General features: G+C 37.2%; 1 protein-coding gene across 1 annotated transcript in view; it reads right to left on the bottom strand.

Moving 5' to 3' along the window:
- LOC124616368 (Down syndrome cell adhesion molecule-like protein Dscam2) overlaps positions 1–21,465 on the bottom strand; it is a 445,499-nt gene that overhangs the window by 197,732 nt on the left and 226,302 nt on the right. Inside the window, exons 17-19 of the mRNA XM_047144679.1 lie at positions 17,376–17,506; positions 14,333–14,339; positions 12,592–12,738 (exon numbers count right to left, since the gene is read on the bottom strand). Of these exons, the coding sequence (XP_047000635.1) occupies positions 12,592–12,738; positions 14,333–14,339; positions 17,376–17,506 (285 nt within the window). The remainder of the gene's footprint in view (positions 1–12,591; positions 12,739–14,332; positions 14,340–17,375; positions 17,507–21,465) is intronic.

The following is a 21,465-nucleotide window of genomic DNA, read 5'->3' as shown; positions in this document are numbered from 1 at the left end:
ATGGGCATGTTAAATGGCAGAAAGAAATCCCAAGTAAAGAGCTTGAAAGTAACAAGATAGGTTGAGCTAAAATAAAATGTCAAAGAGGTTGGGTGAGTAAGACATATGTGCATGCCACTATCCCAAAAAGAAATGTACATTAAATGTATTCTATTTCAGAAAATATACAGATGGAAGGAAGATTATGGTTCAAGAAGTTGACACCAAGGTCATTAGAGATGGGGTTTCAAGAATGGGTAAAAAAATTGGCTGTGCTGGATTTGAACTATAGTCCTTCTGAATTCAAGTACTGTGTGCTTAACACTGTGCCACTTTGCTTGATGAAACCATTAGGAATAGGACATATGTCCATAGGAAGTTTTTTGTTTCAAGTGAATGTTCCTGCCATATCCTTGAGTACTGGCCATTTCTCCTGGGACACCCAGTATACAACTCGTTGGCTCTCCTTTGTAACACCAATTTACAAGCAGTGGTGTTTAAAGCACAGCGCACCATAGATTAACAATATGTTTGCTCTACCTGCCACACATGAAATTCTAGCCCAAGAAGCTCTCACTAAACTTATTATGCAGCTCCCTCCAACCCTTCCTCCTAAGTGGAGATTTTAATGCACACAATGTGTTATAGGGCTCAGAAACTACATATCTCCAGTGTCAAACGTGTTGAGGGTCTCCTGCTGTCAACAAATACATGTCTACTGAACAGAGAGCAGCTCACAATCTTCAGCATTGCAACAAGGTCATCCACTATTATTGATCTCTTGGAATGCTTTGCGGGCCTTACACACATTCTGTAACGAGGAGTAGCTGATGACTTGCACTCAAGTGACCCTTCCCAGTCCGGATTCCTTTTTGGTCTTAATAGCATTTTTATTTCTAAACCTGAGGTTATACTTTATGCTGTGTACTGTTAGATTACTTCTGCTTGTTGGATTGTCTGAATGCATTTTTCCACAATATTCAAAACAGTACAGCTATTTGAGATATATAGATATAAGTTATCAGACTTGCAATGTCTCCTGGATCTTTTCACTGTCTAGTAGGCTTGACAGCAGTCTAATTCTGCAACTAGATTTAACATTATTTCTTCAGACAACTACTTATAATGTTGATAACTTTCCTTGTGCAGCTGTTAAATGAAGTCATAGTTTTAAGATCAGCTGTTTTTTCTGTTGTCACGTAGTCATAGTTGCATTCATTGCATTGCTGTTGATGTTGACTGTAGTACAGCATCCCACATGAAAACAACTCTGATATTCCTCACACTCAATCCACATGTGTTCACTATGGCAGCAAGAAGTTGTGGTTATTATTCAGTTAAAAACAATTATTGAATGAAAGGTAGCAATTATAGAATTTCTAAATATGTTTATTTTGGCATAGTAGTTCATTAATGAACATTTTTCTGAGAGAATAGTGTTAGAGAATTTAGGTAATGGTGACTGTTGAACTGATGTTCAAATCAGGTAAATTAATAACTTGGACCGAGTTGTTTACAGTTTTATAACTATAGATATTTTTTTGTGCATTTACAGCTATGGCAAAATTAGCATATCTGTTCCCAGTAGAGATTACAGGTTAAATTGAGGAAATATATGGCACCAACCTAGTCATAAAAAGCCAAGTTTTAGGTTTACAAAGGTAGCCCTGTTAGTGTTTTTGTGTAATTATTCTCATTTTGCATCACTTCAGTGTTCACAAAACTAGTTAGTGAATGCAATGGCAAACTATTACTATCTCATTTGTGTAGCTACTGTAAATTAACCTTGCCTTTATTTCTGTGGTAATAAAAGTTTTCAATTATCTATATAATAAACTTCATTGAACAACACATTAAATTAGATTAGATTAGATTAGATTAGATTAGATTCATACTAGTTCCATGGATCATGAATACGATATTTCGTAATGATGTGGAACGAGTCGAATTTTCCAATACATGACATAATTAGGTTAATTTAACAACATACTTAAGTTAATATAACAACTTCATTTTTTTGTGTTTTTTTATTTTTTTTTTATTTTTTTAATATTTTTTTTTTTTTAATGTATATCTAAAAATTCCTCTATGGAGTAGAAGGAGTTGTCATTCAGAAATTCTTTTAATTTCTTCTTAAATACTTGTTGGTTATCTGTCAGACTTTTGATACTATTTGGTAAGTGACCAAAGACTTTAGTGGCAGTATAATTCACCCCTTTCTGTGCCAAAGTTAGATTTAATCTTGAATAGTGAAGATCGTCCTTTCTCCTAGTATTGTAGTTATGCACACTGCTATTACTTTTGAATTGGGTTTGGTTGTTAATAACAAATTTCATAAGAGAGTACATATACTGAGAAGCTACTGTGAATATCCCTAGATCCTTAAATAAATGTCTGCAGGATGATCTTGGGTGGACTCCAGCTATTATTCTGATTACAAGATTCTGTGCAATAAATACTTTATTCCTCAGTGATGAATTACCCCAAAATATGATGCCATATGAAAGCAATGAGTGAAAATAGGCGTAGTAAGCTAATTTACTGAGATGTTTATCACCAAAATTTGCAATGACCCTTATTGCATAAGTAGCTGAACTCAAACGTTTCAGCAGATCATCAATGTGTTTCTTCCAATTTAATCTCTCATCAATGGACATACCTAAAAATTTGGAATATTCTACCTTAGCTATATGCTTCTGATTAAGGTCTATATTTATTAATGGCGTCATACCATTCACTGTACGGAACTCTATGTACTGTGTCTTATCAAAATTCAGTGAGAGTCCGTTTACAAGGAACCACTTAGTAATTTTCTGAAAGACAGTATTGACAATTTCATCAGTTAATTCTTGTTTCTCAGGTGTGATTACTATACTTGTATCATCAGCAAAGAGAACTAACTTTGCCTCTTCATGAATATAGAATGGCAAGTCATTAATATATAATAAGAACAACAAAGGACCCAAGACTGACCCTTGTGGAACCCCATTCTTGATAGTTCCCCAGTTTGAGGAATGTGCTGATCTTTGCATGTTACGAGAACTACTTATTTCAACTTTCTGCACTCTTCCAGTTAGGTACGAATTAAACCATTTGTGCACTGTCCCACTCATCCCACAATACTTGAGCTTGTCTAGCAGAATTTCATGATTTACACAATCAAAAGCCTTTGAGAGATCACAAAAAATCCCAATGGGAGGTGTTCGGTTATTCAGATCATTCAAAATTTGACTGGTGAAAGCATATATGGCATTTTCTGTTGAAAAACCTTTCTGGAAACCAAACTGACATTTTGTTAGTACTTCATTTTTACAGATATGTGAAGCTACTCTTGAATACATTACTTTCTCAAAAATTTTGGATAAAGCTGTTAGAAGGGAGATTGGACGGTAATTGTTGACATCAGATCTATCCCCCTTTTTATGCAAAGGTATAACAATAGCATATTTCAGTCTATCAGGGAAAATGCCCTGTTCCAGAGAGCTATTACACAGGTGGCTGAGAATCTTACTTATGTGTTGAGAACAAGCTTTTAGTATTTTGCTGGAAATGCCATCAATTCCATGTGAGTTTTTGCTTTTAAGCAAGTTTATTATTTTCCTAATTTCAGAGGGAGAGGTGGGTGAGATTTCAATTGTATCAAATTGCATAGGTATGGCCTCTTCCATTAACAGCCTAGCATCTTCTAATGAACACCTGGATCCTACTATATCCACAACATTTAGAAAATGATTATTAAAAATATTTTCAACTTCTGACTTTTTGTTTGTAAAGTTTTCATTCAATTTGATGGTAATACTGTCTTCCTCTGCTCTTGGTTGACCTGTTTCTCTTTTAACAATATTCCAAATTGTTTTAATTTTATTATCAGAGTTGCTGATTTCAGACATGATACACATACTCCTGGATTTTTTAATAACTTTTCTTAATATAACACAGTAGTTTTTATAATTTTTGATAGTTTCTGGGTCACTACTCTTTCTTGCTGTCAGATACATTTCCCTTTTCCGGTTACAAGATATTTTTATACCCTTAGTAAGCCATGGTTTGTTACAAGGTTTCTTACAAGTATATTTAACTATTTTCTTGGGGAAGCAGTTTTCAAATGCATTTACAAAAATGTCATGAAATAAATTATATTTTAAATTGGGATCAGGTTCACGGTACACCTCATCCCAGTCTAACTGCTGTAGGCTTTCCCTGAAATTTGCAATTGTTAAATCGTTGACTGAACGTACTACTTTGGAGGACTGTTTAGTATTGCTGAATGGAGCTATGTCATATATTGTAACTAGCTGTGCACCATGATCAGAAAGACCATTCTCAACAGGGTGAGCATTTATCTGGTTAAACTTATCTTGGTCTATAAAGAAGTTATCTATCAGTGAGCTGCTATCCTTTACCACCCAAGTAGGAAAATCAATAACGGGTGTCAAATTGAAAGAACCGAGTAATACTTCAAGGTCATTTTTCCTATTACCCTCTTTCAGAGAATCTACATTGAAGTCCCCACAAATAATAATTTGCTTCCCCCTGTCTGACAGATAGCACAACAAGGAGTCCAAATTTTTCAGAAATAGATGAAAATTTCCTGATGGGGACCTATATACAGTTACAATTATAAATGTGCCTTTATTTAATTTAAGCTCACAGGCACATGCTTCTATATGTTTCTCTACACAAAACTTTTTTGTTTCTATACTTTTTGCACAATGATAACTTTTGACATATGTGGCAACTCCTCCTTTCTCCATATTTTCTCTCATTACATGTGCAGAGAGCTTATAACCACTTACATTTACCTTATCCATATCAGTAACAATGTGATGCTCAGACAGGCATAGTATATCTATTTCATTCTCAGCTTCTAAATCTTCTAAACAAACCAGAAGCTCATCTACTTTATTCTTTAAACTCCCAATATTTTGATGAAATATACTTACATTATTTTTAATTATACTTTTATGAGAACCTTTCCTTATTCTAACATTTGCAGTACTCTCCTGTCTGAGTTTCTCATTGTGCTTAGGCCTAGTTCCTATACCAGTGGTCACATGGTGTTCAGAGAGGCAGATTATGTCAACTGGTTTGGGTGACTTTAATTCATCAATGGAATTACCTAGGACTGAGATACAACTTGGTGGAGATAAAATTTCTGGTGATTGGTGAAAATTTATAATTGATAGCTGTGATTGGTGATCCAATGTGCTAGAATTGTGCTGTTTAATTTCTTTCCTAAACTGAAGATTTGTTTCAAATCTGACCTCTCGTAGAACTTGACATCTTTCTGTCTTACCTATCCTAAAAAAGGTGCTGCTCCAACACCTGTAACCACTGGTATTTTACCATTCATGGCAGTGCCTCCCCCCCTTAAATTTCCTGCTATTACCCCAGCCAGTTTCCCCTTCCCTTTCCTGTTGAGATGTAGGCCGTGCCTGGTATAGTCCCACCTACTGAGATAATCAACAGGAACCACACCAATATGAGCCCCCGCACCCGATCCAAGCAGCCGTTCCAACTCCAAATTAACTCTCCCAACAGAAGAGTTCAAATGAGGCCGGTCATGGCGTCTCAGGACAGATACAAATTCAACATTGGTGTGTCTCGATGCTGACGCAATCTTTACCAGGTCACACTCTATACTGTACCCAGGATCTCTGTCGATGCTGTTCCCTGGCCCTCCCACAATAACCACGGTGTCTTCCCTGGTAAATCCTTTACAGAGTGAACCTAAATCCTCTGTCACCTGATCCAGACTAGCACTTGGTTTGAAAAAATTTGTGACCTGGTATTCTGGTCCTAATTCCTCCTGCAGAAGTTGGCCTACACCTCTGGCATGAGAACTGCCTAACAACACAACTTTCTTCCTTTTCGATGACTTTCGTACATTCTTTTTCAATTTCCTATTGAAAGTTTGTTGTGTCCTGTCTACACCTACCTCTGCTTGAGGCTCATCAGTTTCTAACTGAAGCAACAGGTTAAACTTATTTTTGACATTCACCACAAAACTGTCAGACTTAGTTCTAGGCCTATTCCTTCTGCTACCTGTTGCCACTTCCCACCTCTCTTTGCCCTTCTCCCTCCTTAACCTGTCCAGATCTTCCCTAGCCTGATCTAGCTCAGCCTGAAGGGCAGCAATTTTCCCCTCCTGTTCCACTATCTTCCTATCTCTAAACTACACTTATAAGTCATTTTACTGTAATCCTGCCTAAATAATTTTTATTTTCTTCCATGAATGATTTTCTTTAATTTCTGTTATGGAAATTTCGTTGTGTGCAGTGCTTCAGCTTAAATTCATAACATAATTGCTGCTGTATAGTTCACACTTCAGTTTTTTTTTGTCAAACCATCAAAACATCAGTTAATACTTGCCTTTCACTCAAGAAAGATCTTTAACCAAATACCTTGCAGTAAAACGTCACCACCAAATTGGACGAGTACAAATCTGCCACAGCATCATCAGAAATGACAGTTGGTGTGACAATGTCAACATTGTTTTTGTTTGGAATGTTGTGGTACTACCTAATTGAGGAATAATGGTCGCCACTTCTGCAGATGTGGACAGCTTATCTTAAAACTTCCAGCTGATCTAGCAGTAATACAAGAAGTGTTAGCACAATAGGGTGCTATAGTTTGCAGAAGTATTTTCAGGGCTATATCAGAAGACTGGATTATAGTCAGTCATTCAAAATCACTTAAAAGATTCAGAAGATGTTTCAAGTCATAGCAAGAGAATAGCTATTTCCAATAGCTTCAGTGCTTTGAAGATAGTGGACAAAAACAGACAACACAAGAAGCTCAGAAGCAGTTTAATAGCACAAGGCATAAGTTACAAGCTAGGCCTGGGAAGAAAAGTCTTAAGAAGACCAAGGGTTATTAGTCAAACGTTGGGCCATAACGTTGGGCCATAACATCAATTATTCAATTGAAGATGAGCTACAGCACATTTCTGAAAATACTCTTTGACTTAGCGTATAGACTGTGTCACTCTGGAAACAGAATGATAACCCTGGATGAAGCACACTTTGGTAAATGTTAATGCAGCATTTGTAACATTGCTATGATGGAGGGACATTCACACCATGGGTGTGCTTGTCACATTGCATCCTTATGCATGGCATGGTGTACACAGAATGGTTTGCATCTGAATGCTTCTGGTAAGAACTTACTTGCATGACTGAATACCAGAAGTATCCAGTCTGACCAAAGAAGGATTCATTCTATGCCAGATATTACCACATTTTTAAAGGGTAAATACATGTGGAAGCCAGAACTGCAGAATAAATATAGCTACAGTGAAAACTTCAAAATCAGAACAAACTGATATAGCTTGGCAAAACTATGAATATGTAGCAAATTTTGTAGGAAATTTCTGGTATAATGTAAGTACTTTGGGAGTAAAGGAGACCACTCATCAAAAAGCAGAAGCTTTGAATCATTGACAGGCACACACAAAATAAAGAAAACTTCCAAGCTTGCAGTGTAATCCCTGGCATAGGTTTTTTGTGTGTGTGTGCATGCCCACATATGTGTGTGGGTATTCTACCTCAAAAACGGAATACTCTGAAAGCTAACAGGTCTTCCTTTCTTTTTTTGTGTCTGCCTGTTGATGACTCAACACTTCTGCTTTTCAATTAGTAATATTGAGTTGGTGCATAAGTCAGCAGTATTTTTACTGAAGCTTAATAACCACAACATATAAATAACAGAGACTTTAGTCATCAATAACAACACTGCAGGAAAAGACAGATTGCTACTTGCCATAAAGAAGACACGTCAAGTTGCAGACAGGCACAATTAGAAGACACTCACATATAGCTTTTGGCCACAGCCTTCATCTGTAAATGAGATGCACATGCACCATTCACAAGAACACAAAAGCAAGCACACCTCACACACATGTGACCACCAACTCCAGCATCACAGGCCAGAATGTGGACATGCTGGAGTTGACAGTCATGTATGCGTGAGGAGTGCTTGCTTGTGTGTTTGTGTGTACGGTATGTTGCTTTTACTGACAAAAGCTGTTGCCAAAAGCTATATGTGAGTACCTTTTAATTGCGACTGTCTGCAACTTGACATGTCTTCTTTATGGTAAGTAGAAATCTGTCTTTTCCTATATTGTTGATATTCTTACCTAGAGTTTCCATTGTTTGATTTTAGTCATCAACAATATATTCTCCTTCACTCTTTACAAGAGTCTGCAAACATTGGGGCAACTTTTTGATCCTACAGCTGTAGAAATCATGTGGTTTTGAGGCAAAGAACTCACATTTGTATTTGAATTTGCTACTCTTATTCCATTCAGGTCACCCTTAATGCTGTAATTTCTCTCTTTAGTCAAGCTGATTCCTGCACCACCTACTATGATCACCTGATGCTCTTAATCAAAATTGTTGCACACATTTCCTAACCCTGTGTCAGCCATCTAAGGCTAGCACTTGACTTCACAATACTTGTGTGATTTGGTGCCCTTTGTCTAATTTGTCCTGTACCACCTGCCATGGCTACTACTTAAAACAAGACTCCCTTCTTTGTAATCTTTGTTACTGAACTACAAATAGTTTGTTCGCTAGAAGTCTGCTTCCCCCTACTGTGACCTACAGTAGGATGAGGCTCTTTCTCACCTACTTCAGGTAACAAGTTCAAACTTTTTATATATTGTAAGCTCAGGTGTAATTTAAGAAGGTGAAGAGCTGTTCTGCTTTTGCCCACTACTTGTTACTTTTACCAGTTACCACAGTCTTTCACCCCTTCCTCCTATCTAGTTCAAATTTCACATATTCTAATTCAGCCTGGAGGGCACAAACCTTTACTTCCTGTTCAGTGATTCTCTTAGACAGTGCCTACTGTTCCATGAGAGACCCTCCTTGAGATCCCCTTCAGTTTCCCACCACAATTTCCCCAATGGAATTCTGCACATACCACTCCCTGTCTGACAACTCTATGGCAACATCCACACTTATCACATTTCAACAAAGACTGCACACTTAAAAATAGAACAAAGTCACTTAACACACTTTACACTACAATAATTTTTGTTATTTGTGAGCCTCAACAGTTAGACCTACAGGTTAGTGCTTCAGATGTATGGTATAATATAAAAAATTAAACAATTGAGATTCAGGATGGAATAATGACAATATTATGAAAAGGATAGCTTGCTACACACCGTATAGTGGAACTGCTGAGCTGCAAACAAGCACAGCACCAAGACTGCTGAACAAGTAATCTATCGACCACAAGGCCTTCTTCTGAACCAGACACACGCTCATGCAAACTCACACATACAGCTGTTGCTAAGGCTATATTCACAGCCATAGGCAGTGGTCACATATGTGTTGTGTGTGTGTGTGTGTGTGTGTGTGTGTGTGTGTGTGTGTGTGTGTGTGTGTGTGTGAGAGAGAGAGAGAGAGAGAGAGAGAGAGAGAGAGAGAGTAGTGTTTGCATGAATATGTGTGTGTATTGTCTACTTCAGAAGAAGGCCCTTTGGCCAAAAGCTTACTCATTTAGCAGTCTTTTGTTGAACATAAAAAATTAGTTATTTCCACATGAAACAGGAACTCAGCACTCAGTTAACTGCAGATTTTTTTAAAAGTAACTTATTCACAATAAAGTGTAACTTTTAATTACTACTTGTCACGAGAATTACTCAATATTAGATGACATGTACAATTGGCAAAACGCGATGTACTACACTTGGTGCTCTTAGAATCGTCTCTCATTGCGTTAACTTATTTTGCACATTATCACTCCCTGTTGTCTTAAGGAATTGCCTTTGGAGCAGTGCACCTAAAGTAAATATAATGTTTATTCAGCAAAAGTGAGCAGTAAGAACATTGTGTAAAGTATATAACTATACATCTTGGAGAAGCCTTTTTAAGGATCTTAGTATTCTTACATTTACTTCTCAGTACATTTATTCTGTAACAGTTTTTGTTGCTGACAATAAAAAACAGTTTCAGCTGAACTATGATGTACACAATCACAATGCAAGACACAAAAGTAATTTTCATGTAGACTTTGTGTCCTTGTCCAGGGTTCAGAATGAAGTTATACTCTCTGGAGGTAAAATGTTTAACAAGTTCCTATAAATGTAAAGTAGGAAATTGAGTATCACTGCCAGTTCAAAAGAAAATTAACAGCACTTCATTAGCCACTTTTTCTACATATTAACTGAGTATCTAGATTCAGTGATCTATAAGTTCTGCTAGCTAAATGGGAAGTAGCAGCAGTGTTTGTTGTAAAACTGCAATAAGTTACTGCAAATAGGACTAAGAATTTATATAAAATATTTCTGTGGAAAAATACCATTGTAATCATATATATGTAAGCCTAATACTAGAGAATCATCTGTGATATAGTGAAACTGATGAGTCAGAAATTTTTTTTCCAAAGTAGCAACTTTTTTACTAATTTACTCAATTACATTTAGTTGGTATAAGCACGAGTATCAGTAAGCAGTATAGTGATAATTAATTGTTAACATGCTACATACAGGGTGTGGAAAAACAATTTGATCACAATTGCAGGGCAGAAAGACAGCTTCTAGCCAAGGAATTTGTGTATAGGAAGTTGGGGTCACAGTTGCATATTTATGGCATTACATGCATCACTCTAGCTATGTGATGGTCTTCAAGTCTGAAACTCTTTTTTTTTTTTTTTTTTGTCTTTGCCAGACACAAACAAACTGCACTCTACTTACTGTCACTATGAAGGACCAATGTACAATGCAGAATATTGGTTTTAATTATCCATTCATCATATTCTCCTTAGATACAGTGTAGTTCAACTAAAGTAGGTATCAATGAGTGAGTGTTGTGAAGCAGCAACACGGAAAATGGTTTCACATGAAATGAACCAAGTGACATGTACTTGGCCTAAGGTGCTGCTCATGGCAAAACAAGGGCAGCTCATAGGATTTACCAGGAATGTTATCCATGTTGCAGGCTGTCTCCAAAAAAAATACTTTTGTGTCAATTGATAGACACATGGGAGAGACAGGATCTTTGTGGGCAAATAAGCATGATGCAAGAAGGAGACATACTGTTTGTACAGTTGAGTTAAATGAAGATGTGATACATTGCAAAGAGCAAGATACAATGACAAGTACCAGATGCACTGCTCATGAATGAGGTGTGGACCAGTGTCACATCTCTGCTGGTATAAGCTGTGGGTCTGGACAACTTCCCTAGGCATCCGGAATTTGTTGATTGTTTCATTCACTGTGTAGCATGAGAGCTGAATTTCCCTGAACATGTGTTGTTTAGGAATGAGACTCTATTTACCCATGAAGGCATCTTCACTTCACACAACAGCTGCATTTGGGAACTACAGAATCCTCATGCAGCATACAGCCATGGTAATCAAGAGCAATCCATTGTAAACTTGTGGGCAGGAATTTTGAATGACTTAGTCATTGACCCTACATATTATCTCAAAGGTCGAATGCTCACAAGTACCTTGTGCTTTTGCAACAAGTATTGCCAGCACTGCTGGAGGATATACTGCTTGGAATTAAGCAGAACCTTTGGTTCCAACATGACAGCACAACTCTAAATTTTGCACTTGTTGTCTGAGGTCATCTAGAAGGAAATTAGCTGACAGATAGATTGGACATGGGGGCCTCCATGTTTGCCAGACTTAGGACCACTGAAGTTTTTCCCCAGGATAGCATGAAAGACAGCATGTGTGCAACATGGGTTGAGGATGGAACAAGGCTTATGGCAACTTAAGTAATTCAGACTACTCTAGGTGTATTTCAGAGAACATGTCAATCCCAGCATTAGTTATGCCAGTATGAAAAACGTAGTCAGTTTGAGCATTTGCTGTGTCATATTCATGTTAATTAAGTTGTGGCAAGCCTGTGTACTAGAGAATACTCATTTTTCATCTACTTTCACCTTTTTGGGTTATGTTGTAATATGAATCATAGAGATGTGACTGTCTTCATTTCTAAAGAAGGACCGTATGGTACGTCAGCTAAGTACAGTACACATGTATGTCATGCTAAAGTTTTTCTTATCTCATCATGACAGTTAGTCCAAACATTTGTTTATGTGTACATTTTCTGTGAATTGCTTTTCATTTTGGGTAAAGATGTCTATATACCAGATTTAAATTAAATTCAAGTAGCACTAAAAATATGCAACTACGACCCCTAGTTCATATACTCAACTTCCTTTGTTTGATGCTGTCTTTCTACCCTACACTTTTGGTTAAATTGCTTTTCTGCACTCTGTATATTAAGTTCCTATGATGTTGTTGTTGTATATTAATGTATACTTTGACTCAGTCCACATTCCTGACAGTTCTCTTTCTTCACGTGGTGTACGAAACATCTGAATGAATGAATCCCTAGCTCATGAATTCTGGATTCACCAGACATGTATCCAGCCAGCCAAGTCTGAGGTGTTCAGTTTACAGACTAATGCTAATTTCTAAACTAAGTTTCTTTACATATTGTAACACATGAATACATATTCCTATGGAATGGCCCTAACACACTTCTTTGTTATCAATAATCTTATCATATACGAAAATGTTCAATGTATTTTTGTTGTAGTTTCTTCATTCCTTACATACCAGTAATTAATCAAGCTGTATATTTACCATCTTCTTCTGTTGTGCAGTGAATTGGGTTTGACCGAATGCCTTCTCCTGCAGAAGTTAGTGCCAACACTCTTATACTGTAATTTGTGAACTTTGCTAATCCGTGGAGGTTGGTCTCTAAGTTTGTTGTTTTCTTTACCTCCACATCTGTAGAACCACCTAAAAATCATTGATTTATGGTCAAGAACCCTGACATAAAAAAGAAATGCTGAAACTGAAAAAAACTATATTTTATACAACATTCACAATATTATGAAACTATATGGATGTGGAAATGGAGTTATAGTTTGACAAATTTTATAGTTATCGGCATTAAAAGTTCACACCAAATTTCTGGCATTGGGTTCCCAGGTTCTATTTACTGATCAACCTCAGCAAAACAGACTCATGAAGCTTATATTTAAACTAAGATTCATTGTAGAAGCTTTTGGAGAGTGAGGTTATGCTAATGTCCAAGTTAAGCATAATCAAGAGATGGTAATATGTTTTAGAGAGCAAGGTAAAGATGAGCCATAGCATACAAATTTAGAACTTCATTGAATGCAAGTAGATTTCATCAGACATTATACATTGCACTGAAATGAAATTAATGAACAAAATTTCTGTAAGTACCTTATCCTGCTTGGCTGAAAAGTTTTAACTGTAACCACAGTCAACATAAAATAATTTTAATAATCACCATGAGGAGTATGACAGAGGGAGAGAAACTGGTTCTCTGTAGCAAGTGACAACAGCAAAATGAGAACATAAATGATGTAAGTTGCAAAACAGATAATGCGAGAGGAACATTCCTACTGAAATTCAACATCATGAGAGTAATTTCCTTGTGAACAACTGTGGTAACACCTACCCCTCCCAATCCCCCAATGGCTTTCTGGCATCAGACATCATTCTTACCTGGGAACATAAGATCAAACCATGTTTCATTAGTACCACACTGCAGTCAATTTGATGAAAACTTTTTGGAGAGATCAGTGGTGGTACAGTTCAATCATTGATTTCTGTCAAAAATTTCCTTGATATGTGTCTGGAAACCACTACTTGAAAATCTTTCCTTGCTGACTGTTGCACCACCATCTCAGTTCCTGTATGTAATGACTTAGATTTTTATCTATCTGTGTAGGATTTATTCAAATCATTGTCCTACAATGAAGGTTAAAATGCTGTTCTGTAAGTTTTGCTACCCTAAACATTTCAAATCCTTTGTATGCAGACATTATGTCTATCTACATTTACATACATACTCTGCAAGTCACTATATGGTACTGGTGAGGATACCTTGTTCCACTACTAGCCATTTCCTTTCCTCTTCCACTCACAAATCGAGACAGGGAGAAATGACCATCTATATGCCTCTGTACGAGCCCTAATTTTTCATATCATTGTGGACCTTACAAAAAATATATGTTGGTGGCAGTAAAAACATTCTGCAATCAACCTCAAATGCTAGTTCTTTAAATTATCTCAATAGTGCCTTGTGAAAGAATGTCATCTTTCATCCAGCAATTCCCATTTGAGTTAATAAGGAATCTCTACGATAATTGTGTTCTCATCAAACTCATCGGTAACAAATCTAGCCACATGCCTTTGCATTGCTTCAATACCTTTCTTTAACCAGATCTGGTGGGGATCCCACACACTTTAGCAATACGAAAGTATGGGTTGCACTAGTGTCCTATATTTTGTCTCCTTTTAGATGAGCTACACATCCCAAAAACTCTCCTGATGAACCAAAGTCCACCATTTGCCTTCCCTACTACTGTCCTTAAGTGCTTATTCTATTTCATATTGCTCTGCAACATTACACCAAAATATTTAATTGACATGACTGTCAATGAGCACACGTCTAATGCTGTATGGAAATATTAAGGGATTGTTTTCCTATACTCATCTGCATTAACTTACATTTTTCTGCATTTTGAGCAAGATATCACTCATCATAACAACTAGAAATTTTTTCTAACTCATCTTGTATCCTCTAACAGTCACTCAATGATAATACCTTTCCATACATCACAGCATCATCAGAAAACAGCCACAGATTGCTACTCAACCTGTCTGTCAGATCATTTATATACACTATGTGATCAAAAGTTTCTGGACACCCCCAAAAACATATGTTTTTCATATTAGGTGCTTTGTGCCTACTGCCAGGTACTCCATATCAGTGAACTCAGTAGTCATTAGATATTGTGAGAGAGCAGAATGGAGCACTCTGCGGAACTCATGGACTTCGAATGTGTTCAGATTATTGGGTGTCACTTGTGTCATATGTCTGTACACTAGATTTCCACACTCCTAAACATCCCTAGGTCCACTGTTTCTGATGTGATAGTGAAGTGGAAATGTGAAGGAACACATACAGAACAAAAGCGTACAGGTCGATCTTGTCTGTTGACTGACAGAGACGGCCGACAGTTGAAGAGGGTCATAATGTGTAATAGACAGACATCTATCCAGACCATTACACAGGAATTCCAAACTGCATCAGGATCCACTTCAAGAACTATGACAGTTAGGCAGGAAGTGAGAAAACTTGGATTTCATGGTCGAGCGAGTGCTCATATGCCACACATCATGCTGGTAAAAGCACAACGATGCCTCGCTTAGTGTAAGGAGCATAAACATTGGAGAATTGAACAGTGGAAAAATGTTATGTGGAGTGACAAATCATGGTACATAATGTGCCAATCTAATGGCAGAGTGTGAATATGGCAAATGCCTGGTGAACATCATCTGTCAGCGTGTGCAATACCAACAGTAAAATTCGGAGGTGGTGGTGTTATGGTATGGTCATGTTTTTCATGGAGGGGGAACTTGCACCCCTTGTTGTTTTGTGGCAATATCACAGCATAGGCCTACATTGATGTTTTAAAGACCTTTTTGCTTCCCACTGTTGAAGAGCAATTCAGGGATGGAGATTGCATCTTTCAACAAGATCGAGCACCTGTTCATAATGCATGGCCTGTGGCAGAGTGGTTACATGACAGTAACATCCCTGTAATGGACTGGCCTGCACAGAGTCCTGACCTGAACCCCATAGAGCACCTCTGGAATATTTTGGATAGCTGACTTCATACCAGGCTTCACCGACCAACATTGATACCTTTCCTCAGTGTAGCACTCCATGAAGAATGGGGCGCCATTCCCCAAGAAACCTTCCAGCACCTGACTGAACATATTCTTGTGAGAGTGGAAGCTGTCATCAAGGCTAAGGGTGGGCCAACACCATATTGAATTCCATGGAGGGCGCCACAAACTTGTAAGTCATTTTTAGCCAGGTACGGATACCTTTGATCACATAGTGTATATAGAGAATAAGAGCAGTCTATCATGCTTCCCTGGGGTGCCCCTTGCAATACTCATCTCTGATAAACACTCACCACTGAGAACAACACTCTGGGGTTTATCACTTAAGAAATTTTTGAGCCAAGCCACTCATGTATCTGGCAACCAATTCCATATGCTTGTACCCTTGTCAACAGTCTGCAGTAGGGCACTGTGTCATATGCTTTTCAGAAATTGTCACAGATTACTACCATCCATATTATGGGAGGACTGTGAAATCAGACAGAAATCCACAAATATTCTTAGATAAGGCATAATGCTCCATCCAATAGATCCACCACACTTATCAAATTCATCCCTTTTGCATGTCTTGCCCACTTTGTTGTCTGTTACTCCACTAATGTTAAGTTTAAAAGTTTGTGTTAATTACTTATAATCTCCATTTACATCATGTATTGTAGATCTCAGCATGAAAGACAGGCTTTAAAGGTGTGGAATGATTAAAGGAATAGGTTAGGCAAGAAGTGAAGCTATTACTTCCATTATTAGCCACTGTGACAGTGACAGGGATGTTTGCTTTTCACAATTAATAATTAAAATGGTTGCAAATAAATGCATTGGGATAAACATGCTGAAGAAATGATGCTTACCTAGTTTTTCACTTACTGTTTTCCTTCTGATGTATATTTACATACTTGCAAGTATGTGGATACCTATTAAAGTAAAAAAATATCTATTTACCATGTATATGAGTATTTGTTTTACTGATATCACTGTTTCCCGCTGTTCTAGTAAGGAACTGCAATTATAGACTCAATATACTCTGATAAACCATAAAAATTGGTGACAAGATATTCTTGTCATGTATGTCTGAATTTCAGAGGATCTCTAACCTCCTGTCTCTTGTTGATTTGCAGGCAGTTTATTGAAGACTTTTCTTTACTTTATGAGCTAGTCAGCTTTTTCATTCAGTTTAAGCTAGTTGGCTGGATTTACATGCCTTTCCCACTTGTCTAAGTTTTATCTTTACCTTCATTTGACACATGTACATTGCAGTTGGCTTTGGTGTTGTAAGTCTAGTATTCCCCCCGCCCCCCTTAATCATGTAATCCCTTTTCTCATAGTATACCCATAATCTCTGACATTAATGAGTGCCACTGAGCATAATCCTGGCTATCCTGATTTGCTTTGTTATTGGTGTTTTAGTTTGCTCCATATACTGATGGGGAAAACGTATTTGACTCTCTTTTCATTTAGTTGGCTTCTACTACAGGCCACATATCTATTTCATATTTTGATGTTTACAAGTCTTATTTCTTTCCTGTTTATATTTAATGTTTATACTTTCACTACTCATTTCACTAAATTTCTGTCAGAGAAAATATTTTCAGTTGCTTTATTTTGTTGCTTATAATTTACTGGTAAATGTATTTCAGTTTTAATCATACAGTTAGAACAGTGTTGGGAAACTGGAACTTACCATGCCTAGAATGCACATTCTTGTAGAATACTTTGTAGCTATCTATGATACCATTCCTGTGTTCTGGTGGTGGTGGATCCCAGCGCACTCTGATACTCTGCGGGGACAGTGCTGAACAGCGTAAATCTTGTGGAGGCATATCTGGAACTGTTTAGCACATGGTAAGAATTCTGTTTCTCTCCTCCTTTACAAAGAAACTAGTTTTGATTTAAAATATTTTTAGGTTTAGCGTAACAAATGTAATAGGAATCCGTTTATGCAAATACACACACACACACACACACACACACACACACACACACACACACACACACACAGAGAGAGAGAGAGAGAGAGAGAGAGAGAGAGAGAGAGAGAGAGAGAGAGAGAGAGAGAGTGAGAGCAATGTATAAGCAACAAGATTTATTATCACTACAGTAACAACTATCATAATAATTTGCATTTCTGTCATTTTCTCACTACTTCCATTTATCTTGTCATGATGGCTAACTACTAGTCTTTGATCAGTATGGTGAGAAAAAATAATTTTTCAAGGAGCAGCAAGGCAGACAAGAGAGGATCTAGTTCTAAAATTTACACATAATTAAACCACTATAACCAGTCACTATTGAATTCATGTTTAAGTTCTAAATTAATTTTGGAGAGACATTTCCTTCTTGAGATGATATATTTTGATCACTTCTTTTGTATTGCTTTATTCGTATGATATAAATTTACTCATTGGTTACATGCTCACTCTTGTAGTGACTAGAGAACTACACATATGAAAATTACAGTAATATTCTCTGACATGTTTATCTTAAAATACCTAATGAATTTTAAAAATGTACTCAGCAGTGACTAGTTATGGTACTTTATTTGTGCATAACTGAAATAAGTTCCAGCCATGTATCATCCCTGCCCATCATGGTTATTCTTAAGACTCTAGTTGGTTGAGAAAAAGGTCAATTTGTTAATATGCCATTTAGATAAGTGTGGGTAATCAGTCATCATTGAAGGAGTTCTGGGATAATACATTGCCTAATGTTTCATGTATGAAACATATTCCATGTATCCCAGGGGGAAAAAAAACTCTCTGGGATGTGGAAATACTTCAAAAATGAACATTTTATTTAAGTGTCATATGATAAAAAAACTCCATCCGAACAGGTCGCGGAAGGCCCAGCAGTACCGACTGACCACCATGTCAGCCTCAGCTGGTAGACCTCACTTGATGCAGATATGGCAGGGCACATGGTCAGCACACCACTCTCTCAGCTGTTGACAGCTTTTGTGACCAGAGCTGCTAATTCTCAATCGAGTAGTTCCTCAATCAACCTCACAAGGGCTAAATGCATCCTGCTTGCCAACAATGTTCAACAGACCTGAATAGTCACCCATCCAACTTCTAGCCAAGCCCAACAGCACTTAACCTTGGTGATCTGATGGGAACCGGTGTTAACCACTATGGCAAAGCCAGTGGTGCCATATAATAGAATGACTTAATTTTATGAAATATTATAATATTACAGTGTTATGAATTATATTAAAGCCTAATATGTTAGTTTTAAGAATTCTAATGAACATACTCTTCAGTGGAATAGTGGTTTCATCTAAAAGTTGGTAGAGTTAATGTATTTTATATTCTTTGCTACCAGCAATAACATAATGACTCATCATAGAATTATTATTTTTTGAAGTAGCTAATGAAATGTGATTTGCAGAAAGAAAAAGAATGCATATAAAGCAAATCATAATGTAAGAATATTTAAATATTAACCGCAGCGAATTGTGCTGTTGAACTTGCTGAAGACAGATTTCTAAATCTAATAAAAATATACATTTCACAGTCCACTGTACAGTGCATGATGTCAGTATTATCTACTTTCTTTCTTACTGAGTGAGGGGAAAATAAATATCTGTATGCTTATGTACATGCCCAAAACTTTTTATCTTATTCTTATGATCTCTACGTGAGATATCACTCTTACCTCCTTTTTTGAGGGATGTGTAAATTATAGCCGTAATTGAATGTCTGAAGAAACTATTGGAGACAATTGTAATAGCTGACACATTTTTATGAAAGGAAAGTAACTGTATGTCACCTTCTATTATAGTACATTGTCCTGTTTGCATGTGTTAGGTAATAGGAGTTTCTGTTTTTATTTGTCTGTTATGCTAAAGTTCATCAGAGTGGAAATGTGTTGAAACAATAGCTTTTACTGTATAGCACACTAATATGCTGGTGTACCTTCATTCACATAGCATCCAGTTTCAGAGATCGTGTGTCAATACAGTTCACAGGTCCACTTACATAGACCACATGGGTTGGCCCCCTGGTGTGCTCTGGTGAGCCACCAAAGAAATAGTATTATTTAAGTGACCTCAAACAAGTGCTTGGCCTAATCTATAGCCCATATTACTTCTGTAGACTCAGTGTGTTCAGTGCTATGTGCAGCCTATACTTCTTTGTATCTTATGTTGGCTTTGTATAGTGCTGTGCTCCATAAATTGTGTTCCTTCTTCCTGTGACAAACTTGGTCATGAGTGATGGTTATGGTTTTGCTGTATGTTAGTGTCTGTGCTAAGTCACCTGACATACATCTCAAGGGAAGATGTACTCAAATGTATCTTTGCCCAACAGCACGCTTTCGAAGAACAACAGCAGACTCTCACCACTGCTCTCAATCCAGTGACATCTGCATGTTCATGGCAAGTTACTCTTCTGTCGGCGGAACCACCACCTTTTCCAACATATGATGAAACCAGCTGAGGATTGGGACTTCTACAAGACACTGTTATCCCAACATTTCCATGTTTTTTGCATGTGTGATGCAGACCTGTGTAGGGCTTTCTTTCTTTTCTGGCTTTCATTGCACATGTATCAGTTGTTGTTCCAACTTGCATCTTTGCAAGAACCAGCCAGCTTATCATTTGATGAAGAACCAGCCAGCTTATCATTTGATGAAATGTAAAAACTTCTCTCAACTTATTACTGTGACAGAATGCATGAAATTGCAACACTTGTTGAATGTTACCATTGTCAGGAATGCCCAAACCAGTCTTACAAAGCCTGGGCTGCAAAATTACATGGGTTGAGCCGTCATCATAAATTTGTCGCAAGTACCCATTACGAATCTTATTCTGATCACATGGTGCATGATATTATTATTTGTCTGGCCCCAGATAGGGAAGTCTGCAAAAAAGCATTTTAGTGTGAGAATCTGACCTTTACAAATGTGGTCAATATAGCACAGTCCTTTGAAGTGTAATGAGCTACAGGCAATCAGATTGCTGCATGGGTGAAGGTATCAGAAGTTGCTCAGTCAACTCCTGTCAGTCACACTGCAAGTATTCAGGATGATGGGGAAGCCATTGCAGCAGTACAACCTTCGCATCACATGGGACAGCATCGGTTATCGCTACAGCAACAACAGGCCTTGTCACAACAGCAGCCATATGCCCCCAGCCATGTGCCCCCATTCCATCTTGCCCATATTGCTTACTTTGGTGCAAACACCATTAATCCTAATTATCAACTGAATTCATAGCTGAAGAACTGTAGCATTTGTTGAGACAGGCAGGAGGTAATGATGTGAAGATTTGTTCATTATGACTGAATGTGGCCCACTTTTTTACTAGTGGTCAGTGGTTCTTGTTTCACTATGTTTGCTTAACAATTTGTGCCCATTATTTTGCAACATCATGAAGAAAAAGAACAAGTTTCTAGTTGCTATATTAAGGAAGTGGTCGCCTGTGGCTGTGCTAGTGTGAACTTGCAAAAAATTTTAATATCTTCCCCTTTTCTGCTCTATGGCATAACATTCCCTCTTCTTTAAGAAATTAATCTATCCATTACTAAACAAATCTGTATGTGTTTTGTATTTACAATTTCACATTTTACTGAGTTCAATCTCTTGGTTGATTATTGAGCTCAACCATAAGGTTCTTAATATTAGCCTGTGTTAACTTAATTATCTAAATTTACAATATCTTTGTGGTCCATTTCCCTACTACTGATAGTTTTAAAATGTTTATTCTTAATCCTTATCAATAGTATGTATCTACTCCATGGGTATTTGATGGATTGGTGGTTCGTTTAAATGGGATATTTTGCATTTTAAGGA

This window comes from Schistocerca americana, chromosome 5, assembly GCF_021461395.2.
Source record: "Schistocerca americana isolate TAMUIC-IGC-003095 chromosome 5, iqSchAmer2.1, whole genome shotgun sequence".
Lineage (NCBI taxonomy): Eukaryota > Metazoa > Arthropoda > Insecta > Orthoptera > Acrididae > Schistocerca > Schistocerca americana.
Note: the sequence above shows the minus strand (reverse complement) of the source record. Positions and strands in the feature narration are given on the sequence as shown.